Source organism: Rhea americana, unplaced genomic scaffold, assembly GCF_003343005.1.
Source record: "Rhea americana isolate MKP2758 unplaced genomic scaffold, rheAme1 scaffold_2, whole genome shotgun sequence".
NCBI classification, from domain to species: Eukaryota; Metazoa; Chordata; class Aves; order Rheiformes; family Rheidae; genus Rhea; species Rhea americana.
The window spans coordinates 17,003,386-17,030,246 of record NW_028186149.1 but is presented as its reverse complement, the minus strand read 5'-3'; the positions used below and the strand labels follow the sequence as shown (position 1 = coordinate 17,030,246).

The 26,861-nt window shown below is 37.8% G+C and overlaps 2 protein-coding genes across 18 annotated transcripts in view; one reads left to right on the top strand and one right to left on the bottom strand.

Moving 5' to 3' along the window:
- The window catches only part of FRRS1 (ferric chelate reductase 1), a 166,383-nt gene that overhangs the window by 29,781 nt on the left and 109,741 nt on the right, over positions 1 to 26,861 (top strand). For 14 of the 17 annotated variants that reach the window (XM_085303640.1, XM_085303639.1, XM_085303638.1 and 11 more), the window contains 2 exons: positions 10,016 to 10,075; positions 10,667 to 10,959. The exons of 1 other annotated variant lie outside the window; for it this stretch is intronic. The gene's annotated coding sequence lies outside the window, so the exon portion shown is untranslated. Of the gene's footprint in view, positions 1 to 3,099; positions 3,152 to 10,015; positions 10,076 to 10,666; positions 10,960 to 26,861 lie in introns of those variants that run through there. 2 more of the 17 variants (XM_085303631.1, XM_085303637.1) reach the window with 2 other exon arrangements.
- Positions 967 to 26,772, bottom strand: PALMD (palmdelphin). Its single transcript, XM_085303641.1, has 8 exons — positions 26,488 to 26,772; positions 21,193 to 21,273; positions 15,358 to 15,488; positions 8,072 to 8,186; positions 7,171 to 7,204; positions 6,976 to 7,086; positions 5,174 to 6,271; positions 967 to 1,082 (listed from the first exon to the last, which is right to left on the bottom strand). The coding sequence occupies exons 1-8, from the start codon at positions 26,530 to 26,532 to the stop codon at positions 1,039 to 1,041; spliced, it is 1,659 nt and encodes a 552-aa protein (XP_085159767.1). The 5' UTR covers positions 26,533 to 26,772; the 3' UTR covers positions 967 to 1,038.

The following is a 26,861-nucleotide window of genomic DNA, read 5'->3' as shown; positions in this document are numbered from 1 at the left end:
AATATAAGTTGAGATGTATCTGTTTAGTGATTTACAATAGCCAAAGGCCTAGCAATTGACTTCCTTGGTAGGAGCCTTGAGACTTTGCTGGAGAGCTGTACCCAGCAGTGGTAGCAACTCATGGCAGATCTTCTGCAGTTGCAGGGTGAGCTATAGGCAACTCAGTATTTCTGATGGGAGGCTTCTAGATCCTCTGGCCAACCAAAACCTGTGTGTTCAGCAATGTTTTCTAGTGATGGACAAGTGYCTACCTGTTTGGCAACCGGTAATGAGCAGGCGGGTGAAGCCATGACTGGGAGGTTAAGTTGTTTGTGGTACTGTGCACAGAATCTGTAAGGCCCTGGGTAGGGAGAGGCCCTAATGTGGGGAGGAAGGAAGGTCTTAGGATGGCTATATTGTCATATATAAAATAGAAGAATGACTGGACTGTGGTGCTCTAGAAGCATCTAAATACTTAAATGCAGACTTTGCTATTTTTGGTTTGCTGTTACATAAAAAGGAATGCTTTAAATTTTGGCCAGGGTGGTATGCTTGGAAACCAGTCTCTTATATTTACACTTCTTGTTCCTATCTTGTATGTCTAGTTTTTCATTAACCAATGTTTTTTATTGGAAAAATGCTGGGATGGCATTTTCAATCAAAAGTCCGTTAGATTTCACTTAAAAGTGAAAGAATGTCCTGGGAAGTTCCATGGAGATATGTTTATCTGTTTTGTGTATATAGCAACACTGTTCCGTATTGTGGGGACAGGTATGCACGTATCTCTATATTTGCATATACACTGCACTTATAGTCTTGGGAAACTTCCCATTACCTTGGATTCAGCAAAATCCCAGATTTGATTTGCATGTATGTGGCAGTTGGTCAAATCTAAAAGTCTGTTAATGTTCATTAATTTATGTAAAGGCAAATAACCCAGATGCATAAAATAAAAGAGGAAAAAAAACCCATTAAAGTTCAAAAGAGTATRTTGAAGAAACTCTTCTTAGCTTTATTCTGCTTTGAGTGATAAAGTTTGCTTCCATGTCATTGTAGCTGTTAAATCACCTTTTTGCCCAGCTTTGCCATTCTCATCCTCAGAGCTGCAAAAAGGAAACAAACAAAAATGCCRTTAAATTTTATGACTAACCTTCTGGTGCTAAATCTCCTTATTAAGAGTAATGAAGAATACACATACCTCCAGTGATTAATCCGACAGAATAAGCATTGTTTTAATGTTACAGAAAGAAATCAGTAGAAGGCATTAGTTCTGGTAACTTTACAATAAAGCAGTACATTAAGAATTTACTTCGTTACCACTATTTGAAAATTAGCATAGCTCTTCCCTACATTTTTTGGTTTGTGTTACTTTGGCTATTGCATAGCAGGCATTGTCCTTGACTGGATGCTRATAGATTGAAAGGATGCCTGAATAATTAAAAAAACCTTTGTKTAAACCAGATTCTTAAGTGAGTGCTCTTACTGCTTGGAAGCCTTTATTTTGTGTTAATATTCACAGAAAATTTTCCACTTAGTGGTATATGGTGTAGGAGTTGGTCATGTTCCTGCTTAGTCTGATGGAGTAACTTAATATGTGTGTAAACATTAGTATGATTGTGGTCTGTAGCTTTATGTAATGTAGGTTAATTTGAAAATGACAGTACAGGGCAGATGATTAAACCCTAAGGTTATTTCTAGAACAGCAATACAATGCTGTTGTTTGATATGTAAGGTTTGSCCTTCCATGATGTTGATCTGAGATAGCAACAAGAACAAGCTCTAGCACTGCAGCCCTCTGACCTGTTAGTTTGGAAGGTCACTCAAAGTAGAACAGGTCTATTCCTTTCACCCTGCATAGTTTTCTGTACTGAGAAATGGGTCAAGGCAGCTGTTTACTGATTTATGCAGGTCAACAAATGCTGAAATTTGTTACAAGTCATGGAAGCCTCTAAGTGTAACCTTATATCAGGACTGCTGACGTTAACCTTGGCTCTTACAAAGACTCTATGTGCTCCTTGCAGACCAAGGAATTTTGATGGATTAGGATCCTGGCTATGGCTCAAGAGAAAAATCTGTCAGATAGTTTAAAACCATGTCACTGGACTATTGGCTGCATCATGCTCTCTGCATTACAAAAAGTGTGGTGTGCCACACTTTCTGTATTAAAGAGTTTTATTGCACATTACTTTCTTCAACACAAATGGAGCTTAGGCAATTGTGTTTTCCAAGGTTGCAATACTTCGAGTGGTAAGGAAACAATTAGCTCATCTAGTCTAGCTACCTGCCAAAAGCCTTAGACTTTCACTTTTCCCATGAGACACTATTCTGTGCTGTCAGGAGATTTTCCAGCCTGTTCAGCATCAGTTTTCCCTTCTTCATTCATCTCACTRTGTCTAGTCTTTGTTCCACCCTAAGTATTCTTCCCTTATGAGTATTGATACTCAGAACACTTGCAGCCTAATTTGGCTGAAATTTAAAGAAAATAAACTCTAATGTGTAACACTGGTGTCCTAATTGTAGCATTATGTCATCCTTTTCTCCGTTTGGTATTTCTGAAGGCATGCATGTCTTGAGGTCTTGATTCTTTAGTAAAGGAAAATCATTCCTATATAAAATGATGTAAATCATGCAATTCTATCGATTTCTGTGTACAGACTGGCGCTTGGAACATTTCCTCTGCTGCTTAGTTGTCCTTGGCCYTCATTAACTTCTGCAGTAACTTGCTCTGAAGGTTCACTACTTTCCCAAAGGAAGATTGCTACATAAGGGACCTTATCCCTGGTATGTCCTGTGCTTTCTTGCTTCCCATTTTCTTTTGGAGAGCCCTTGGTGCCTATTTTTCTTATTCAAATGCTGCAATTGCTTCCAAAAGCTTACATTTCTAAGAGGATTACTTTTCTATTATATTGCTTGTTTTCTATTGTACTGCTTTTTGCTTTAATAATAATAGGTACCAAAAATCATCATCTAACTCCTCTCTTTTCACTGACATTGTTAGGGTGAACCTGCTGTGCTGAGGCTTCAGTGATTGATTTGATTTTTTTTTTCCTTTAAAAAATAGCTTTTTGTCATGCATTGTTCTAGATACAAGAGGCTTTCCTGATTCTGTTTCCTTTTTAGAAGTACCGGTAAGATTACAAGACTGCATGGAGAAACTGAGTCATTTCCTGGCTTTTTCCACAGATCAAAATGTCCCAAGAATTGGTAATAAAAAGGTTGGGGTGGAGAAGAGGAGTATGGCTTAGTTCCAGATTCAGCTGGGCACTTCAAGACATTCTCTTGGAGGCAGTGCTGAACATTGAGGTGTCTTTCTGGCTTCATTGAAACAGTTGCTGGACTGCTATTGATTTAACTGGGACCAGGTTTTTTCCTAATTGACTGTTTTCTCCTTAGTAGAATAGTGTGTAAGACCAAATATGAATCAATAGAACAGATCCTCAAATGCCTCTACTAGATTTAGTTATCCCTTTTCTCTGAGAGCCAGCATTTATTTTCTACTAATTTCAAAAGAGAGGACCCAGTCTCTTCAGGGATTGTTTCTTAGGTGGAGAGGAAGGAAGAATTTCCAGAAGCTTCTTTCAGGAGTTAAAAGTAAGCAAAGATTGGTACRTGCTCAGCTTGTATCTCATGGTCTGTATGTAGCCACCAGAATGGCTTTTTGAGCTTATAGYTACTCCTTGTAACCCTCTTCCCCAGGATCTGCTCAGGAGCATGTACAGTGCAGGCTGCAGGATGAATGAGCTGTTTTGGTAGCAACCAGCTTTTGCGGGGAGGGTCCCTTCTCCATCATATGCATGTATGTATGTTATGGGGGAGTGAGGAGAGTGTCCCCAAGACAAAGGGCTGGAGMAGTTGCTGAAATGACTAATCTTCCTCACAGCCAGCTGCTTCCGCTCCTGGTTGGTAGCTGTTGGTAGCAGCCTTGGTCCTGGAGGGCACAGCAAAGTGCACAGATGGTAGAATTGGGAAGCAAAGGTCCTGAGAGATGACAGAAAAGCTAAGTGGCCTGACTGACCAGAAAGGCTGAGCAGTGCTGGAGTATTTCAGGCTATGTTGTGCATGACTGAATGAGGCGGTTGATGATATTTCTGAACCAATAGCATCTCTAGAGAATACATATTGAGCGGTTTTTCCTAATCAGGGCATATTGTTTTAAAAATACCTGAAATTCCTTATGTGATCCAAAGACCACCCTCTCTTTTGAATACACTTATAATATAAAGACATGCTGGACTGCCCATGTGGCTTTAGACAGGGCCAAAACTTGCACTTTTCCTACCAGACTCCCTAAATTCTTCAGAAGGTAGTATGGGAAAGGAGCAAGGAGAGAATGTGGGATCAGAATGTCTGATCTTGCTGTAACTCAAAYGCAAAGCTCTTTGAAGTGGAATATTACTCCTGATTGAAATCTACTCTGTAAATATGCTTAAATGCATTTTAGTTGTATTGCATTTCGATGCATACAGTTATAAAAATTTCTGTTTCTGTAAGACCTTGCTATTGTTTTCCAACCTTTTATAATAAAACTTTGCAGTAAGAAAGATCTTAAAAGACTAGAAAGAAATATTAAGTAATAAAAACAGTTTATACTGGCTGACCACATGTAGGGAGGAGAACTGTTTTGTCATTCAGAAATTATAAAAATGTCTAAATCAAGTTAACAAATGTTAAAACTTGCATGAACATTATCAAGGCAAGGTAGACAACACTGTTTCCAGAAGAATGCAATGTAAAGCTAATTTTTCTGATTAAGGCGCAATTTGGATTATCTGGAAGTAGTTAGAATGTAGATAGGCACAAATAAATTTAATTAGGACAGTCTTAAGAAGCAATGCCGTTAGCTACCTAGTACTAAATTAAAGCTACCCTCCTTATTGAGGTAGCATGAATGGAACTTTTAATTGTTATTTTAAAGACAGACAYTGATTTAATCTTTGAAGATTACTGAAATGGATTTTCTGGGATRGTTTCAAAATTTTGATATGGTAACTAGTGCATTGCTAAAGATGAAATACTTCAACAGTAGCAAAATGCAGTTGGCATTTGTTAACAAACAAGCAAAGAAATGCTTGGTAGTTGCACATTAGTCTGTGAAACAATTCAAGCAGCAAAGTAAAATAGTTGCTAGCGAATAGAAAACTGTTAGTTTGCTACATGAGCAGACAGCAGCGATGTGGTTTTCCTTCTTTGTTACCTGTTAATGAGGGATCTTCAGTACCRTCTCCAGATACCTGGCTGTGGAGGTGAGTATGGTGTGTAGGTGAACTTAAGCATTCCTCTTGTTCTCTTAGGGAGATAGAATTTTTGTGAGGTGCTGTGTTCAGATTCCCACCCAGCCTGCTTGCAGGGATTGTCTGTGGGACTTCTGTGTTTTTTTGCCTGTTCAGAGGCTGATAAACCTGACTATAATGGCCAATGGGGTGATACGATGGTTTCTCAGATTTGCTATCATCTTCATCATCATCATCGATCATGACCAATTCTGCTCGGATAACCCCATCGTATCTTGTCAAYTTTTGATCTGCTTCTGCATCTTCATCAACACGCTGATAACCCATGAAAATCATTGTAACTGGTTCTGAATCATCCACGTARCATGGTACAGCTTGGACAATGCTGTAGTGAACATCTTCCTCATCTTCTTGAGATGGAGGAGACGCTTCATTAAGATGGCAGGAATTTAAAGAGTTTGCCTCGTGATGTTTTTCTCTTGTATTCTGATAAGGTTTTAATTCTTCACGTGCAGTGTTTCTTTTTTCATTATATATCATCGTGTTCTCAGGATTAGTGTGTATTTTCTTCTCTGATTGGGGAAGTACTGGAGAGGGAGACTTTGGTGGTGTTACCTTTGGGAGATCAAGACCATTTTCTTTATGTTGCTGCATAAAGGGTTCTACTTTGCTGAAGAATTCTGTCTGATGACTAAGTCCATTCCTGTCCCTCTTTTGTTGGTCTTCCAGTTCTGGTACAGGGACTAATTTATCCTTCTGAGGAGTAGTTGGCCTGCAAAACTTGTTTGCAAATACAGGCTCGTGATACTCTGTGGGAGATTTGGAATTTTTTTCAGTTGCCTGCCTTAGAAGGTCCTCCACCTCAACAGGAGCAAGTTCATCCATGCCATTTTGTGTTGTGTTGCAATTTGAAGACACCGCATAAACTGACTTCCTGCCATCGTCATAGACTTTAATTCCTGTCTCTTTAAACTCATTGGAGGGAAGAGGTATGGTTGATAATACTGTGTTTTCTCCTGTCCTCATGTCTTTTTCAACTTTAATTTCCATGGCAAACAATGCTGTTGGAAGAAACATACTTAAAAGCTGGTAATGCAGCAGACACAGAAAATAATTTGAAAGAATTCTGATAGTGAGAATGAATGTTAAAATAAATTATCACGTATGTTATATTGGGTTCTCATTTTGAATCCTCTATCCATTCTGTCAAAATTTTGGAATGGAAAAAAAAATATTTTGTTTAGAAGATACTTCTGAAAGAAAAATCAGCCATTGAGGAGCCAGTTCTCATTATGTGATTCTGACTGAGAAGGCCAGGTTTAAACTTGGTTTCAGGAGATATACTGGGCAACAGCAATTGATACAGCTCCACATGCTGCAAGACTAGTGTCTTGGGCACTTGGGGTAGGAAGCTTTGTAGCTGTTAGGCGATACCTACTGGGCAACAGTATCTACTCTGATTATAACTGCTGATAGAAAATATGTAATATAGGATACAAAGGAAAGAACTACTTACAGAGTTAAGCTATAGGTACAGGAATGAAGTACTGGAAGATAGTGTTGATGYTGAAAACATTGTCAGTGGTATGTTGCTTACACCCATGTCCTACGTTTCAATTTTGACAATGTTAATGATGATAACAGTTTAACGAGAACAACTTTATCCCATATCTGTAATTCTTGTCCTAAAAGCATATTAGCTTAAGTTTTTTTTAAGAAAGTTTTGCAATTACTTGTACCCTTGGAGTTAGTAACAAACAATTACCTTTTCTCTTTTCATCATCATCTGTTGCAGTATGTCCTGCCCTTTTGAGTGCAGAGGGCCTGAAATACTTTGGAAGGTCAGGTATATTGGCATATATGTAGTCTGCTGTCTCTAGATAAATAAGAGCCACAATGCCTTTAATATGCTTCTACTAACTTGTGCAAGAAACTTACTAGGATTTTTGACTAAACCTACCTTCTTCAACTCCAGCTTTTTCTGCTTTCACAGACTAGAAAAGAGAACCATATAACAATATAGATGATTAGTCAGTTTTAAAATAATTTCTAGACAGTGTTTTGCTTTACCTGATAGTTTTAACTTTTCGTGGACCTTGTTTTATACTGAGGTATACCTAGAGTGGAGACTTCTCAGAACATTTAGAGTGTGGCAAGTGGGAAAGTGAAACTTTCTCATCTATTTTGGCAGTATGTCCTGTTTTTCCCTTTGTGATTTAGTCATTAGAAATTGTTAATGAAACAGGCTTATGCTCTGGCCCAAAGTAGCTGATTTCAAAGACTACCAAGGGCTCTACTTTGGCTCCCTAGTATTATTTATCTTTCTGTTTATTTTTAAAATGCATGCACATGTATGTGTAAGAACAACTGGAGAACTGAAGTGAGCTGCTACGTTATATATATATTTTTTTAAAGAGCTTAAGATGATTCTCAAATGTCAAAATGACTTTTTTGACAAAGGTTGATGACTAAGGCGCGTTTTCCTATAATCTCAGGGAGTCAGGAGAAAGCATTATTAAGTTTAGCTGGACAGAGAGCTTGAAGGAGTGCAAATAAGTCAGTCTGTACTCATTACTTGTATTTATCTTCTGAGTTTCAAAGTTGCTGATTGATGACAACAGCAGTGCTATTTTTCATGATGTACTATAGATAAGTAATGATGTGAATCACCCTCTCCCCTCCAAATAAGAGTATGGAAACATTTGGGTACTTGAACAGTATAACTTCTTGTCTCGTATTAAAAGCTCATGAACTCTCACAGGATCCAGCTAGTTCTTCTTTTACTGTTAAGTGTTAGTACTAAACACTAGGTGTTCACATCACTGTTATGATGAATGAATGAGGAATTTTTTTGCACTAACCTTTATTATGTCTTCCGTTGTTTTCTCAACTGACTTAAGTTTCTTTAAAATAGCTTCTTCATTAGCAGAGATTTTCATTTCCTCTTTTTCCAGAGCCTCAATTTCCTTCTCCAGTCTGCAATCACAATTCAATACCATGATCAATTAATATTGTATACATTTTGAGTATGGATGTTAACAGGACTGATTCCACTCACCCTGACAAATTTCATTCTAAAATGAAATCAGCTTATGATTTCAAATACCTCGGGAGCAATTGTGAAATTGGAATTATGCTCAGTTTTCTAAAAGGTACCTGCTATGGATTTCTTCTGAAACTATTTCAAAAACAGAGACTGAAATTAACTTATTTTTCAAGAGCAAATGGAGAAGAACCRTAAGCCCCCATAGGATTTCCTCATCTTCAAGTGGATTTTTTTTCTCATGCGTTGTCTCAAGAAACATGATTACCCTTGTGTAATTATGATATAGGAAACTAATCTAGGACTTTATTCACTTTTTTTTGTATGTGCAATTGTACTATAGATCTATAGTGCATTCTTTGACTGTAAAAATATCAGAAGAAGGTTCTTATAACTTGTAATATGTAAAGGGTTAGAGTATATCACCTCATGCACTATGCTATATGGAGGTGGCTATCAGTGAAATTATTTTCTCAGATCTGAGTAAGGCATTGACTTTAAACAGGTGCTCTTTATCCTGTTTTTCCTCTTCCTAGTCAATGCTGTTCCATTCTGCATAATTAAATACTCATTGGGTTTATAAATAGAAAGTTGTTCTGTAGCCTAGCAGTTAGCAGATCATTTCCCGTGAAAGTCATGTGGAATCGAGTCTAGATTTAACTCTAAACTGTGACTTAAACTGAGGGTCTCATGTAGTAGGTGAGTGCCGTAGCTTCAGACTCATCTTTCATCTCTTCTTGTAAAAGTTTYTGAAAGAACTTTTTTTTAACTTCAGAAAATTTCAAAACCTTTCGAATTTGAAATGTTTTTGAGTCCATTTCTTAAAATGATGATTGTAGCCAATTGCAACTGGTATCTGTGATTGCTTAGTCAGAACAGAGTTATCAGTGAATGATCTGGTTATCACATCTGCTTTACACGCTGAAGGTCCTGGGTTCAAGCCCCGGTAGAACCAACAACAGGAAATCTTTGGGAGGCTGGACTAGATGATCTCCAGAGGTCCCTTCCAATATTACTGATTCTGTGATTATCTGACCCAAAGTTACTAAAAAAAAAAGTAGTGATGGACTATACTACTTAGATGCTAGAAAAAGATGTGTTATGTTCTGACTTATTCTTCAGTATATGATAAGGTGTACAATATCACACTGAAGTCAACATTACTAATCTGTCTTCTCTCTAAAGCAGTAGGCAACCAGAGTACTTGAATGCAGGCTAGCAGGGGAGCATTATCTATTTCTGTCTGTGTGCTGCTTGAAGAGCCTAAGTAACACTGGCTGTTGCCTTATTAAACTCATAAGCATATAATGTTACAGCAGTATCATACTGCATGGATTTTTAGCTGTTAATGAGAACTTTTTTTTTGAAACACAGAATTTATCAGTCCTCAGAACTGAGTTGTGGGAGAAAGGAAAAAAAAAAGTATCTAGGATGAAAGTAAAAGAATTTGACATGTTAGCCCTGCACTTTGCAAGATGCCCTTAAGACCCTACTCAAAGATATTGATTATAGTACTGAATTTAAGAGCTTATGATAAGGGGGATTGAATATGCTTGGAGGTCTATAAAAGAAACCCATGCAATGACCATATGCCCTTTTTCTGCACTACTTAGAGAATAGTATTTGCATAAAACCCCAGTATTTCAATATATTCTATAAGATGTGATTGCAATATTGTCATAATAYAAAAATTAAGCATTAAAAGCTCATACAAGCATAATGAGCTATAGAATCATTAACTTTTGCTATGGGTTTATTTCAGTCTGGACTCTAAATGCACGTAGACACATAGATGGAAGAAGAGGAGAACAACTCTGAAAAGGTATATAAAACCCCAAAAAACTCGAAGAGAAAAATTCCATACGATTATCTGGGAGTTAAAGAAATGTATTTAAGTTTATGTATGCTCGCAYACCCATAATGATACCCACTTCATAGGGTAATTAAGAGGACTGATCCTGTACTTAGTGTGGTTAGGCAAAAAATTCTCATACTATGCAATGAGAATTGTATCTAGACTTTAAAAGTATCTCTTGCACATATACATAAATAGTTCTTACAGTTCATTTTTAGAGACTGTTTGAATGTGCACCCTAGAATTTGTTGAAAGGAAGCCTTTAGAASATGCAATCTATATAGTTCTCCTTTCTAATTTGTACAGTGGAAAAGTTAGGCCAGAWTATCCCTTTCTGGTGTGTTTAATTTAAATCTTCAGAAACCTGTAAATACTCTGAATTGATATCATTGTGTAGTGTTAGTCTGCACTTGTTCAGGAAGGGTCTAGCAGTTACATTAGCTGTTACAATAAGAAGCTTCCTTTTGACAGTGGTGCTTTGTTGTACAGAGGAATGGAAGCCTGACATAAGTACTGTATTAAAACAATCCTCTGGGTATTTGTCCYTCTGTTTTTGAGTGGCATTCATTGAAACGTGACCATAAGGAGGATGGAGGTGTGCATTAAAGAAAAAGCCTTAGAAGCTGAGATTCTGAATYGGAGGCTGCCCTGCAGCAGAAGTAGCTGAATTAGGAAATTCATCAGTGCTTTTTCTCACTGCTGATGGCCACCAGCTAATCTGCTGGGATTAGCATCACTGCCACCCTGGAAGAAAAATCAAGGACACTGAGAATGAAACGCAGATAAAAGTTCCCTGGAGGATACTAGACTGAGAGGGAAAGGCAGCCTAGCAAGCACTCACGTGTGTTGAGGTGAGTCAAATCCTTTAGCAGCTCTAGAGTCTATCTAGCCTGTGCCTGCTTTCAAGTATTACAATACAAACTAGTTAAACAGGCCTCAGTAACATGGTGTTTGTGCATTTTTAAGTATGTTGTTTAGCAACAAATTCCATCAGGAATGAGTGCTATTTACTGTGAAACTAAATGATAAAATGATAGAATACCTTTATTCTTCATTCAGCTTGTACTCTGACCAAGAACATGCTGACTTGGCATGCTGTGACTTCTAACATGTAAACAGGGTGAACAGAACAGATACTGTGAATGCTGTTCCTGTCTGTAACCACTGAGCTAGTTGTCTGCAGGGTGGTTAAGGTCATTGTTAATTGTTTTGTTACTGATACAAAGTATGGAACTCTCCTTTTATCTTAACATGACCCCCCAACCCCCAAATCATAACCAAATAGCAGACCTATATGAGCTGGATTGGACACCCAAATAAATGTTTCAAAACAGAGATCCCGTTTAGGAGAGCAATGGAAAAGTCTATGCCACTATTTTAAATAATTTGCCTACAACTGCAGGTAACTGTCTTCCAAGCGGAAAGAAAAGACTGTCCTAAGGGCACTGCAAAAACCTTTTAAATGCTTTAGATATATTTTTATTTATTTGAAATAAATTTGAAATTCTGTCCATTGGGGTGGGCAGAATATATTTGATTATTCAACAGCAAATTTTAATAATTGAATGCACAGCAGAAAGAATTCTACAAAGCTTCTGCATAATACCTTACTGCCACTGCATGACAAGTGAATACATGATCAATATGTCAGTCTTTCCTTACAAGGTAGGTCAGAGGTGTGACTGCACATATGTGTAGTTGAGCAAGTTTTTGCTGGCTTGAATACTATCAGTGGCACAGCACCACTGCACGGTGCTTTTGATTTTGTACTTTTTGGTGGACTTTGCTGTTCATGCTGAACTCCTCTTTGCTCGGTTTCTGTGTCTGTGCTGGTTTCAAATTGGGCTAGATGCATCTAAGCAAGACATCATACCTGGAGTGCAGTGTGGRTATGTCTTTGGAGGCATTTGTTAGACAACTTTTGAACAGTGGTAGGAAGCATAATTTATAGGAAAAGATGCTTGACGAGAATAAACCTGCTCAAATTCCTAGCTCAGTGACCAGTTTCCACATGACTCCAGGTATGTTCTTCTGGCCCCACTCCCCACCTGTAAAATAAAATGTCCTTGCCTTGCTCCTCTGTGTATCACGAGCTCAAGATTGTAAGCTGTGCAGATTATGTGGTTATAAGAGCAAGTATCTTAATAATGAAAACATTTATTTTGATAGCAAGGTTTATAAGTCTCTAAACTGTCTCTAGAACTTCAGCAGTGAAAAAGTGAGTTCTCTTTCTACTGCAGGGTGGAATGTAATCAGAAGCATCTCTGTGCTCATCCTCGCTTTCAGAGTGCAGGTTTCTTTCTTGTATTTTCTCTATTGTGGTTAATGAATCATTTACTTTTTTTTATAATACTGGTGCTGGGTATCACCACTGGTTCTTCTTTTGTATGCTCTCTTACAAAACAGATTCCCAACAAAAGAAATCAATGTATGCTATGCAAGTACAGCTTCATCAGAGCTATGAGGTTGTTACTGTAAAATTGAAGACATCATGTCATTTTGTGTTGCACTTCCTTTGTCAACTAATCTTGTCATTTTATAGTGATTGTCTAATTTGTTTCACTCCAACTAAACTTGAAGTGTTTTGGATGTGTATCAAGAATTAGAAACTACTTTGAGGAAGCTCTCTAGTGGAGCTTGCCAGGGGAAGGTCACAGGCAAGAAAAGTCAGTTGGGCAGCAAAGCTAGTTGGGTGACACTATTAACAACCAACAGTTGTGGAAGTGCCAAGTTCATCATGATAGAATCAGTTGCTGTAAAAGGATAGTATGTAAAAATATAAAAAGAATCATTTGTAGGTTTTATTGAGCAAGTATAGTAAAGTAAGTGACATTATGTTCTGGGAAAAGAATAATATTTTTAATAAGAGGATAATGGCAGACATCTACAATCAAATTTTCTTGCAGTTTTTTYACTGCAGTGCTCATGGTTGCAAATAAAATCATTTCACAATTTAAATTGCTGATTAATGGTCAGAATCTTAGTCATCTGTATACACAAAAAAAGTATTTGTGCTTTTAGGTAGTTGAAGCTGGAACTGTGTAGGAAAAGAATTCATACCTAATTTCTCCTAAATACTGCAGGAACATTGTGATGCTGATTTGCCTACTTGGAATTAAAGGAGTTTTTTAGATTTGAAACTCCCGTGGATTACTGTTTTTATGCTTGTACTAGTGGTAAGCTCAGGTCACACTAAAGAAAAGTGTTTACAGCTCTTATTTCGATAATTAAAATTTCCTGTATGTGTTCAGTTCTGTGTTGTGTCCCAGGARATAGAAATTAAAGGCCACTGAACTGAGGAGAAAGATAGGACAATAATTACAAGAACAATATCAAAAGACYGTACAGCTATTGTTACAAACTTGGGATTCTATGAGACATTACGTATGTGACTTATCAACCCTGTTAGAAACATCAGGAGGTCACTATTAAGAACATGGAGTAACTTCAAAAGAGAACATCAAACTAATTTTAAWGTTTTTCTGAAATCTCTGAATTTAATATTGTAGGAAGGTTAAGTCATCTGTTCCAAATCTTCCTGGTTGTGGGACAGAAAGGGACTTGCTGCCAGCGTTGCTCTGGGACAGCTCAATTACAATGACTCAAGCACAGAGTGCTTAAGGTATATTATCAGGTGAGAGACAGGATTTAGGTGCCGGATATACTGAACCTTTTCTGCTAAGGTATTTCAGTGTTTCCAAGGCAGTTAATCTGTCAGGAGTTTAACAGTGCTKCTTTTAGTGGTATAAATATTTGTAGACTTGCACTATAGGAACATCGCCTGTTCCTTACTAGGGAATTGCTGAATGTCCAGAACAGTGTTGATGTTAGTTATGTCAGGAGAATAATCCTCCCCAACATGCCCATTTACCAAATCCAGTTCTTGACTTGATTCCAAGGCTTAAAATTTTTTTAAGGTCTCCCATCACTGAACTTCATAGGATGTAAAGGAACTTTTAGGTAAATCTCTAGCTCTTATTCAGCATCGATGAGTCTTTACAAATCAGTCTATCCTTTCACTCGAAGAGCTGGAATTCCTGTGGGCTAGTAGGGAATTACCTATTTTGTACCATTTCAGGCTTGCTCCTGAGCTGGTCCTTCTCCACTTGTCTCCTTTTCCAGGTGAGCACACTGTCTCATGGATCCCTCTAATATGTCTCTCAAATCACAACATGGGGCTKTGATTGCTGGGATGTTTTTAGAGCGCACTGTCTACCTCCTAACACTGTAACAAATCTACAGAGGTGCTTGAAAAGCTGTTCTGCTGAGAAAAGTGCTTTCAAGCAGGAAGTCAGCGTAATTATAGGACAAAATAGCACTAGGCTGCTGCCTGTCAGACAAGAGAATTCTCATTTGTGTCAGAGATGGAGTAGGGAGGTAAGTGGGAAGGAAATAACTGGAGGAGATAATCTTGGTGGAAACTCTGCCAAAAGAGTGTAGGAGGACAGTGGAGGAAGAGGTAACTATGAAGGAAGTTGCTATTGAATATAAATAGAGGAAAAAGTCTCAAAAGCGTGATGAAAGTTTTGTACACCTAAAGAAAGAGTGTTCAGAGTATTCAGGAAGGGCCAGCTGTGCTAATAAAGACCTAGAAGTATGTCTATATTTTTTTAAAAAAAAGCTGTATGTATGCTGTCTATGCAGTTCAAAGTTAGCCCAATGTGGTGGAAAGGCACTAGCCAATGATATTTGGAGAAATACCTTTTTAACAAAAAAGTTCAAGAAGGCCTTCATATGACAGGGTGCTAGGAAGAAATTAGGACGCAACAGCGTGGAAGATGAGTAAGAATGAGGCAAGTACTGCTCATGGGACTAGATGGCTTGTAATACTTGGAAGCAMTGTATTATAGTAAAAGTCAGGTTTTAAGGGCTGTTACAGGATCTAGTGAAATTGAAGAGCCTTCAAAACAGTGCACTTCTATTCCAAAATTCTGATTCAGCAATCACTATTCTAGAACAAAACCTGTACGCTGCTTCTTACRTGTTTTGCGTGTAACATGAAAGGTGTATATGGAATCAGAAAGACAAATACTCTTCAAAATACTGTATGGTTTTGCAAAACTCACAACACTGAAACTTGCATACTGTATTTTCTGGTTCTACTTGTCCAGAAATATGACAAAGATTGCTTTACTCTGTGTATCAGCCTGCATGTATTTAGCCCTTATTGACATTTTGATCTTTTACAAAGTAGGTTTTAAGAAAGTACTGCTCTAACCTAGGCAGAAGGCAGAGATGTACTACCTTACCTTAGAATGTCCTGTTCCAGCTTGTAAGTCTGTTGTTGGTCCTCCTGATTTTGCTTTTGCATTTCTTCTTGCTCTTTTGGAGTGAGAGAACTAAGGCCATCCAAGAGCCATTTTTCTCGCAAGGCCTTTTTCTGATGGAAAGATACAGACAAATGTACTTTAAAAGTTAGGATAATCGATAATTTTCTGTCTTTGGATACTGTAGGCATGATGATGTTTTTGTGTTGTACCTAGCACTTGGRGACTTGACAGGGCCCAGTGCCCTGAAAGAGGAGATATTAAAAATGATTTGTGTTTTGGGATTGACGTAAGAACAGTCATTAACAGTATCGTATTTTATCAGTCTACCCAGTAGATGGAGGACATATCAGTTGCTACCTGTTGATTTAATGTTGCTGATTTAATGTTTCAAAGAGGAGCCAGCATGGTGGTTGTCCTGAGTAAAGCAAAAAAGCTGTGTCAAAACATGCATATATTTTACAGACTTGTGAAGAAAGGCTGCAGTCAGAAGTGCTATAGTCTCATTTTGGCAGCCTCAGCCCAATTTTGGGGGTCATAGGATTACATTAATGCTGAAAGAAAGAGATAAAAGGTGAAAAGTTTCTTCCACTATTCATTGTAAATAAGGTCTTGGACGGGGGGGAGGGGGGACACGGATTTTTACAGAGTTAGTCATGCAATTCTACATCCTGACTTTGCAAGGAACTTGAAATGCAAACTTAACATAGTGATTACTCATCTGTTGAGGGAGTGTGGGGCAAGAGTGGGACCCCAAACGTGGAGCTGGGGTTGATGTTTCAGCAGACTTGCTGCATGTTTTGAACTGCTGCTGTAGAAGTAATCCAGGTGTTGCATATTTAGGTCCTGACCAGTCCAGTGTCTGAGGAATGCCTTGTGTACAGCATCAGTTTATAAATGGGTGTCTTGTATGTGTACAGGTCTTATTCTCAAATTTTGAAAAATCTGGCCCTGTACACTGATTACTTCCTACAGTTGCTCTAGAAGGTGAACAGCAACATCTGAAAATAATCAAAGTTCTCTGAAATATTCATGAAAAAAATCATATTTGCAGGTTGGAGGTGGTAAGCCATGCAAACCTTGCCTCCTTTACCTCTTGTCAGTCCWGCTGAGCAATATACATCCAGTACTTTCTTAGAGAAGAAGTGGGAGTCTTGGCACCTTAGTATAAACTTTATTAAGAGTGAGGAGGAAGTATGCACATAAGGGTATTAGTTAATCATAAAACTTCCATTTGTAATGTAGATTCAGTGAGCTGACTGATTCCCATGTAAGGTTTGTTTGTTTGTTTATTTTTCCTGTGTAGCTTTGATAATTGTATGATGTGGATGAACATTAAGTTGGATTTTTTTCAATACTACCACTATGATACTGATGGCAAGGATGTATCTGAGATCTGATTGCAGTTAAATATGCTTTACCAACTTTTGCTATGTAGTATACTTTAATCCTCCACACCTGACTCAGCTAAGATAGAAACTGTGGGTAAAGCAGGCTTGTTAAGTATTCTCTGAKGCTTCTCTGGCAGTATTTTCTGCAGACCACAGGAGCAATGTTTACAGTCTCCTTAGCCCTGCAGGATGGTATTCTCTCCCACGAAACTGCGGATCCTAGGAAATCTGCAGGGAAAAAAGGACTGCCTGAGACTGAAGCCCTGAGCATTGACCCTGCCTTTGTGTCATTTGGCATCCCCTTCCAACTTCATGGCAGTTGTGTTTTAGAAAGTCTTCAATGAAATACATGTAGATGTTTAAATAGGATGGTTTCATCTGATCTAATAGATGCATGTAGTTTGGTGTTGGCACAACTCTTTCCACAAAATAGTTTTCCCTAGTTGGAGGGAACACAGTTGTTAATTTCCTCTGAAACAAATGTTTAAAACTAAATTTTAGGCAGGACTTCAGAAAAGTAAAATTTCAGTCCTACTTGGCACTGAATTAGTCTAGCCTTGCTGTTTCCAGAAATAAACCTATAATTCCTTGTATAACAATTACAGAAAGGCTGTCGCTGAAGGCTTGGATACTGATAACGCCCATTGGAGTCAACAGAAGCTTTGTGTGTGCATAAGGTTAGACCCCAGAAAACAAACTCCCTGAATGTAGGTATAACACAATATGGCTATTCTTGTCTCTTCCTAGAATAGTTTGCTAGTGCTCACAACTAAATACCATGTAACATCATTAATTTTCYTAGCCACTTTTGAAAAAATGACGCRTGACGTAATTGGACAAACAGCTAGAAATTGTCCATTGTTCAAACACTGTTCCCAGAGAAGACTGCTCTGCAGATGCTTCGCACAGGCCAGTGCAGAACAGCTGCTTTGGGACTGTCAGATTGCTTCTACAATTTAGCATTTCTTTCTATCATAAAGTGTCTCTGGCCCAATACTAAGTTATGTGTGTTGTACCCTATGTAATAGCTCTGGTATGAAAACACTTTCACATTAGCCTTGGTACGTCATATACCATGTACACCATGATGTGATAAGACTCTTGGAATGGCCTAAATGCTAGAAAGTGATCACTTGCCCTCGTAGTTTGTAAACACACCATGAGTACTGGGACAATACAGTGCAATTCTGATTCCTACGTCTACAGATGCTGTAGGAATGTACAACTCCCTTGTAATCTTTAACAAGGCTGAACTAACATAGAAAGGTTCAAGTCTCTGTGGAAGGCACAGGGGTTTGAGTTTGCAGATCTTGCTTTCCCCAGAGATATGATGGTTCACCTTACAGCATGTTAGGAGAGGCATAAATTATTTTTACAGACAACCAGGACACAGCTCAATACTGTTAGCTCCTGGAATAAGGTATTAAGTGACCTGTATCTGCAARGTAGCACTGATGGAGTTCAGGCATGTTAAAAGCCTACAACCTAGCAAACTAGGCTAAAAAAACACTATTGGAAAATTCATTCACCACAGTGCTGACTATGCTGTTTGAAGCATCTCTGCCTGCTCCTTTCCATTCCTTTCTTGTTGAGAAAGATTCTAGTCGGAGGTGGAACATCTAGTGGGTGCTGGTACTTCTAGAATTAATCTAAGATGAAATTTTCGATGTATGCTCAATTAGCAGCTGCCACTAGGCCTTGCAGCTTTATGAAGCCCTAGTCTCACAAATATGTTGTATCTGCTTGCATTTCCCTCTACCACCCAAAGTTGAGGGGAGCACAGAGGAAATAAATACTCCTTTATTGTTATGGTTCTACTGGATAACTGAGTTCTGTTATGACACCTTGTCTGTCTCTTTCTAATAGATGTTTTCCTTATTTGGGGAAACAGCAAAGTCTTTGGGAAGCCAGAGAGACCAATTTACAAAGGGGAAATTTAAATACGCTAACCTTCTATAAAGCTCTTACTAAGTGTTGTAAATAGGAATGATAGGACAAAACTAGGAAAGTGATACTGATATCCAGCGAACAGGAACATCWTTGTGGCAGTGAGACTTACTAACCTTCTGCAGTTTCCCAAGGGGTGTGCAAGTGTTGCACTGAGTAGGTAATTGAGCTGTAGATTTCACCATGCTCAACTGATAGTAGGAAAAACAAAGTCCAAATAAATGACTGAAATCAGCCTGACTTGCAAGGAAAATGACCCCTCATGGGAAACTTAGAGGCACYTAAAGATTATAGAGGTCTAAATGTGTTTTAAAACATTTYTTTTTTTTGCACTAGATTCTTCTGRTATTTGACTCCGTTGAAATACTTGAGTTAGTTTGAAGCATAAATTAAGAACTTGSCTTCTAGAAGATGCAGCAGATGCTCATACAGTAAATGTGTTAGATGCATATTTTAACTTGATTGGGAGAGGAAGGTCTCAGCAATTTGCAGCAGCAAAAGCAAATGAGACATACGACTGATTTTTAAAAACTTTTCTGAATGATTTCTAATAGAACATAGAAAGATATGAATATGTATATACATCAAACAGTTGAATGCATCCATCCTCTTTGAAGGGAAGTGTATATGTGAGATACTACTATTATTGTTTCTTWAAAAAAAAAAGTTCTTGATCACAAAACCCACCTATGGTAGGCTTTTGTTGCCACAGGATGAGACAGCAGATACCTATCATCTGTGGCTCTGGATTGCACTATGTACMTTTACAGGTATGTATTTGGTACATGGTTTCATGGTTTCTGTTCTTTTAGAAAATCTGACCCAGATTTAACTGTAAAATATAGGAGTTTTGGTCTGTGCATGCATGTGTGTACGAGGGGAGAGGATTACTCCTTGCTAAACGTGGTACTTAAGTAATGTTTCTCCAGGAGTGCTTTAGCCTCTCAAATGTTGTAAAATATATTAATTTCTGCCAGAATAGGTGGASTTTTTTTTAACTTAAAGTAAATATCTGGTTGATGTTTAACTCTGTGGTACTTATTAGTGTTAGTGGAAAGCATGTACTAAACCTGTAAGGGAACAACTGTACTGCTCTGTCTATACACAACAGTAGTAAGGATTAGATAGTATGTCTAGAACAGATCAGTTTATCCTTCCTTAAAAGAAGGACAAAAGAGTCATTCTGAATTGGCAGGGAAACTTGAAACAAATTGCAGTACTCCTTATGTGTATGTATTAAGATGGGGGAGAAGTGTCGCACGCTTGCTGTTCATTATCTGCAGGCCTTGGAAAAGAGACTCATTTCTCTTCTAAGCAAGACACTGCCAATTGGTCAAGTATATCCTTGTGGTCATCACCTTGCAACAAAACCCTAGGCATGGGTGACTTCGGCATTGGACTTGCTCTCTCAGAGTACTAATTTATCATAACTTCTCATTTTTTGGCTTGACATAAAACAAAGGGTGTATGAAAATCAGGGCCAGAGGCCTATCTTGAACAGGAGTYGTTTTCAAATGTACGTCTCCTGTATTTGCTCAAGGAGACAAGCCATAGACAAGCTGTTCCTGGTACTGCCTTCCACATCCCTTTCTTCTTAACCCACGTAGTTAAGAGTATACAAATTGCCAAACTTTGCAAATTTCTAGAAGGAAGGATTTTGTTTTATCTGCTTGAATGACATGTAATGCCAAACTGACAGAAGCAAATATGAAGAATGGTGGGGAGGGAGAAGTCTTTGCAGTTTTTCGGTCAGAAAAACTGAGGACCCACAGAGGTGGACCACTTGGTTCCTCAGTAATTTGGATTTTGTAATCATAAATTTGCCAAGGTTCATCTCAGCAGAATATTTGCAGCACTCTTGACTTTTATTTTTATTGTTCTCAACTATATAAGGAAACAACCCTGTTTCACCAAAGACAGCTATTAAATAAGCTGATAAGATGCTTCAGCCAGATAAAAGGCTGCTGTGTTAGGTGGTTTTTTTTTGTTTTTTTTCCTTCACAAGAAGGTACAATTGTACCTCATGTCTGTGCTACACACTGAAGCAAGTGAAGTTGCTGTGGTGTGATTACAGAGTGAGCACACCCAGTCTGAAATGTGAGCCTGAATTTTCAGTTGTGACTATTCCTGGTTATGATCTCATTTTATACCATAGAACTGATCAAATTACATTAGCTCCTAAGTATGTGTGTGTGTCTGTCTTTTTTTTTTTTTTTTAAAAAAAAGTACGATGCTTATTAAAGTCAAATAGAATCCTGGTAAGGCTCCAAAAAGCTGTGAAAATTTCAGTGTAAAAACATGGCTTAAACCTCAGAAGATCTGCCAGTTTTACTGTTCTCACTTAATGTTCATAAACTTGAAAATCTAACCATTATTAGTTTGATGTTGCTGCTGTTTAAGAGAAAAATCCAAAACCTCTATTGATGTTGAACATCTCGAGGCTATTCTTAGTTATATAAATACAATACTCTTCACTTACTTTTAGATGCTGGTGTTTCAGTTTTTCTTCCTCTACTTTCAGACGTTTCTGTGTAATTTCTTCTTGCAGTTTTCTTTTGTCCTACAAATTAAGAGAACRTCAAAACTTGGTTTAAAGAAATTACTTGATATTAAAAAATTGTCTGTAGGGCGAAGTCAATTCACGTAAATAAAAACTACTTTAAAGTTTAGATGACACTCAGGTTGTGCTGAATTCTCAGCAGCCACAGCTAATGTCTTGTTCATGTATGATTTCCACTGCTCTTTTTCCAAAGTTTGTTTGAATATGTTAATGACCACAAAAGCAGAGATTCCAAATTAAAAGGAATTTACTGYTGGTGAGGTGAGAGGGAAAGAAAACAGGAAGAAATAATATTTAAGTATAATCCTATCTGCAAAATAAGGCTCTGACCTAAAATTTGATGGCACCTGACATGTTATGTAGGAGAGGAAAGATTCTGATCTACGTTTTGGTACTGTGATACATCARTAAGTGAAATGGGCTGTTGGTAAATTCTATGCTAAATTTCCRTCCTGTGGCTAGTAGCTGAAATAAACAGGAATAAAGATGGGCTTAGAAATTTCTCATTACTTGAATAGTGACAAGAAAATGATGAAAATGAACACAGACAAGTGTAATGTGATTTGTATGTGTTATATAAGTTAGTTTTCAATTAAAAAAAAAAAGAAAGAAATCTGTCTGTAAAGGCTGTTGTCATTGCTGCTGACCTTTAGAAAGCAAAACCTCAAATACTAAAAAGAATATGGGTGAGCTGTCTCTGAATCCTGAGAACACTCAAGCCACTTGTGTCTTTGGATAGCCTTGGTAGTGTAGAGCATCCTTGTGGCTCCTTTATATGAGACTAAACACTGATTCAATACTTCTTCAACAGCCAGAGGGAGATAAATCACACCAAAGGCAACTAACTTACAGGCTATGTTAACAAGACTATTCTCTTGGTCAGCCTTAGTGCTATAAAGTTGTATTATTAGAGATGGCAACTTTTGCCCTTGTTTCTTGATACATTTTTAGGGAAGTAAATGAAGTCATCTGTCATCCAGTAAGAGACTAATCTCCCTTTCCCACAGATTGCAAATAGGGCTCTCTAGCAGTGTGTGGGGAGGGGTTGTTGTGGGKTTTTTTTGTTTGTTTTTTTGAAAAGCATGGTTTAGGGAAGAGTTAAATTCCTTCACAAACGAAGGAAGAGGTTTGCCCTTTCAGGCCACTTGAGGAATCAGTTGAGCTTACAAAGTGTGTAAAGTCAATAAAAAGGAAGTGCTAGGCATGGGACTGGGAGTTGTTCTCTTCTGTTTTCCTAAAATCTGCAATTCAAAAACAAGAAGAGCTGTAGCATGGTTGGGGTTGAGTTCATGTGATTCTAAAAATCAGAAATTAGCAGTGGGGTCATAAGCTGTAGAAACACTTAGGAGCAGGGAGTAGAAGCTACAGGCTGGCGGAATACAATTGAGCTCATGCTGGGGGGGTAGTAAGTGAATAGGTGTCAGTGATCTCTTTCTATCTGTAAAGTTCAGAAGAGTTCCAATAGCAATCTTTAAAAATCATCTGTATTTTACAGCTTTTCCTTCATTGTTTTAGTCTGCCTCTTTAATACACTAGACAGCATATAGGGATCTTTCCTCAGGATACTTGGCTACCTTCATCTTAGGAGTGGTATTGAGGTTTGTCTATATTCTTTAATGTATCTATTGATTCAGGAACTCTACAACATAATTTTTCTGCAATACCTGTTTTTAAAGAATGTTCATCTAAGAGCTGCTATACAGAATTTTACTCARTCAACGCTGATTTTTGGGACAGTGCATATCTGATCCCTGACCTTCAGAGCTTTCTTTACTAGGAGATATTCATAATCTTACTGTATGAATGGGCTTTAACCCATCCTTAGATGAGCAAAATATGACAAGAGCTTATGTTTACAGAGGGTTAAGTTCTTAAGGAAATCATCTTCTCCCTGTAGAGAAGTTCTGGATAAAATGAAGTGGTGCATAAAAATACTGCACAGAGAAATCATGAAGGTGCAAATAACTGTTTAAATGAGCTATGTATAATAAGAAATCTCTCTGGTAAATTTCTTTTCCTCTTATTAAAGGTTTGTTTGTTTTGCATTCTCTATTTYCTATGTCAAAAACTTTCTACTCGTCCTTTAGTATTCTAAATATATTTTATTTTTACTAGTTGATAATAAACTTTGACTATGTGGTTATCCAGAAAAGTAGATTGAAATAGCCTATCATATGTATATGCACATCTAGTCTAAGAAAGCTGAAGGCTGAACACCTAAAGTTGAATTCAAGGGAAATGAACAGTGTAAGAGGAACTTTTCTTGTGTGACCAGAATACTTTTTAAAAGCAAGTTAGGGCATTTTCTTGCAGTGCACTCCATGCTATATTTTTTTGCAAGTAACGTTTTGCTGTACAAAGCTTTGACTATGCATGTGTTGGAATGTTTGTTACTAGAAGATATCCAAGSGGTCCATGGTTCTACTGAACTTCATACCATGCCCCTGCAGATAATCAGATTAGAGACAAAGTCCTCTCTTAGCACACTCTTTTGTTAACATGGCTAAGTTTACTCTTTTTGAAGAGCACCCTAATCCCTTCCTTTCTATCATCTGTCAAGGGGAGACGAGTTTGCCTTCAYGTTGCTCCTACTGAAATCCGTAGGAGTCTTTCCTGGCTCAGAGTACAGAGAAGATGTACCAAAGTGGGTCTATCAGGAAGGAAGGGAAATGTCTACAAAGGAGACTCTTGCTAGATAACCTGTGTGCCAAATATGTGACTGTCAGTGGTCCATTGTGGTGTCAGTGTTTTTTCTTGTCTGCTTGGTCCTATGGCAGATGCCATGTACTGTCAAGGCCATCAGAGCAACTAATGTGTTAGTTAGCTAATGTATTATCGTTTTCATACAGTTTTCCATAGATGCTTTTTGATCATGCAGAGGACCTTGTCTGGAGGCATGGATACCTCAGTCTGATGGGATGAGACTGCAGAAATGTCATAATTCAAATCCTTAAGTGTTTCTTTAACTTTTTTTGTTTCACAGAACAGAGGAGTTGGTGAAAAAAGATCTGCATTCCTCTTTGATATTTTGTCTCCATGTGTTTGCCACAGCAAACATCGTAGCTTCTACAACTTAAGCAAAAGAAATRTTTTAGGTATTTTTAACTTGTTATCCCTTGTGTACACCAGCAGCAAGGGGAAGCCACATAATAGAGAAAAAGGTTTCTTTTTCAGAGCCATGTGGACATTAAAAATTTAGAAAAAATAATTAATTTTMCTTTTTGCTTTGCTACTTGAAGATGCAAAAAAGAACTTGAAAAGCCCTGGTGGCTCTGCAAGAGTCAGGTACAGTAAAGGAGCAGGGCATTTAACAAGAGAAACCAGTTAGTTTAGAAGTCCAGTTCTTTGCTGCTCTGAGTACCTGACTGCCCAGTGCTACCTCTAGTAGATCCCTTCACAACACAATGTCTTTAGGGTAGCACTTGTGATTCATGGGCATGTTGTCTGTTTGGGACAAACTTTCCCCGAGCTGCTGAGTACCTTGAGATTGAATTGTGTTGTTTTTCAGACAACTGCTATTGCAACTGCTTAAACCTGATGGTAATTGCATTTTCTTTAGACTTCTTCCTTTCTGCAGTGTGATAAATACATTGAGTATTTCAGCTAGATGCTCTGAATTGATAAGTGGGCAATTACCAAAATAAAAGAGCAAATAGTTACTTTATGCAGCAGGTATTAGAAATGAAGTCCTGGCCAGAGCCCAAATATGATTTCCCATTTCCTGTAATTCAAGACAGTGGAAGCTGTCACAGGTTTTTAAAAAATGCTTCTCCCATGTTCCTCTGAACGTAACTAGATTGCCAACTCCRGTGGCATGCGTAAGAGTCTGCATTAGCAAGTCTGAGGCCTCATTCCTCCTGCCAGCTACAGGAAGCATAAAAGGGTGCAAGGCATGCGTTGCCTTCTTCCCTGAAGCTCCAGAGCCTTTCCTCTCTTTTGAGTCCAGGCACTAGTGACAAAGTCCAGGTTATGAATCTGGTTCAAACACCTCTACAGTTGCAAACAAACAACCCTTCCTCCAACTCCCAAACATTTTCAATTGCCTTATTGTGAACTTAAATCAAGTCTTAAGTAAATATGATAAGTGGGCCTGCTGGCCTTTTTAAAGTACCGCGTATTTAAAAACAATCTAAAATCCTATTTGGCTTGTTTAAATTTCCATTTATGAGTTCTCACATTTTTCCTAATATATTCAATTCCAGTAAGGTATTTTTTTAAAACTCTGTTTACTATTTATTCAGATAGTATTTATTTCACAGCTAATTTCGTTATCATGCTAGGAGCATGAAAAATATCTTTATTTCCAATATATACTTATAAATATTGCCTGTGATKATAAGCAAGTGATCCTTCTACAATTTTCCTTTAATCCCCAAAGGCCAGATTCTCTTTCTGTTTAATCTTTCTGTGACCTAATAGATTTCAGGGGAAATAAAATCAGAGGAGAATTTGTACTCAGTCATTTTTGTTGCATCAACTTTATATATTCCTTTAAAAAATTACTAGTAATTCTTTAAAAAAAGAAAAAAAGAGCAATAGAACCTCCACACCTCTGAGCCCCCCCCCCAAAAAAAACCCCAAAATTTTCAAAGAGAAATTCCCTTTAGAAAAGGAACTGAAAATATTTTCTGAAGTCTTCAGCATAAATCTCACTTGCTGTATCGCTCTCNTGACAGGTAGGAATTTGATTAGTCCAAGCTCTTCATTCTTACTTTTTCAAACAGCATTATATAAGTTAGGTTATCAATAACCTAGCAATTTATTTAACTCTACAATCCAAAAAGAAAAATCTTTTATCTCTCACTTTGYTGTAAAATAGGAAAATTGTTTTATTTTGGAGTTCTCTGGCTGCCTTTTGACCTGCTGTCCTTCAAGCAAGCATTCAGTTGTGATGATAGTAATATATATTTTAGCCTGTCTGGTAGTGATTGGCACATGCACCTTCACTACTTTGAATTTAATTTAAAAATGAAATACAAACCATAATAAAATCAGTAAAGGTAACTTTGTTGTTCTGAGATAATAGCTTATAAACCAGAATTAAAAAGTAACCATTTCAAACAGCCATAAGTGCTTTCTCTTTTTCCTTCATGGGATAAATAGTTCTTCAGCAAACACATGGCAGCTCGTTAATAAATTACTTCTAAGCGTTTTAGTTCCTTTTTTTTTTTCTTTTTTTTTTTTTAATAGCAAGTTATAACTGTAAGCACTTACTGTTATGGCCTGGAATCTTTCCTTCAGCAATTCAGCTTCCTCCATTCTAGAAATCAAAAACAGACAAGTAGTGAAGGAAAACAGAATGAAACCATAAGCAAAGAGCTTCCTGGCGGGGCTACAAAATGCTGAGGTGATTTGATCCGATTCCAGAGCAGATAGAAGGCAGAATTTTTGCCTTATCGAGAGCGTCCCTGAGCAGATGAGCAGAGCGGTGCAGACAGACACATGTAATGAGGGTGTGTAGAAGAGGCAGACGGGGAGAGCGCTGGCATGAGTTGACTGACAAGTTGGAACAGTGGAGCACAAGCCCTTTTCCTTCAGAAGCTGCCAACTCTTTGTTTCAGAGTGCTCGGTTAGCATGCCATAGCCTC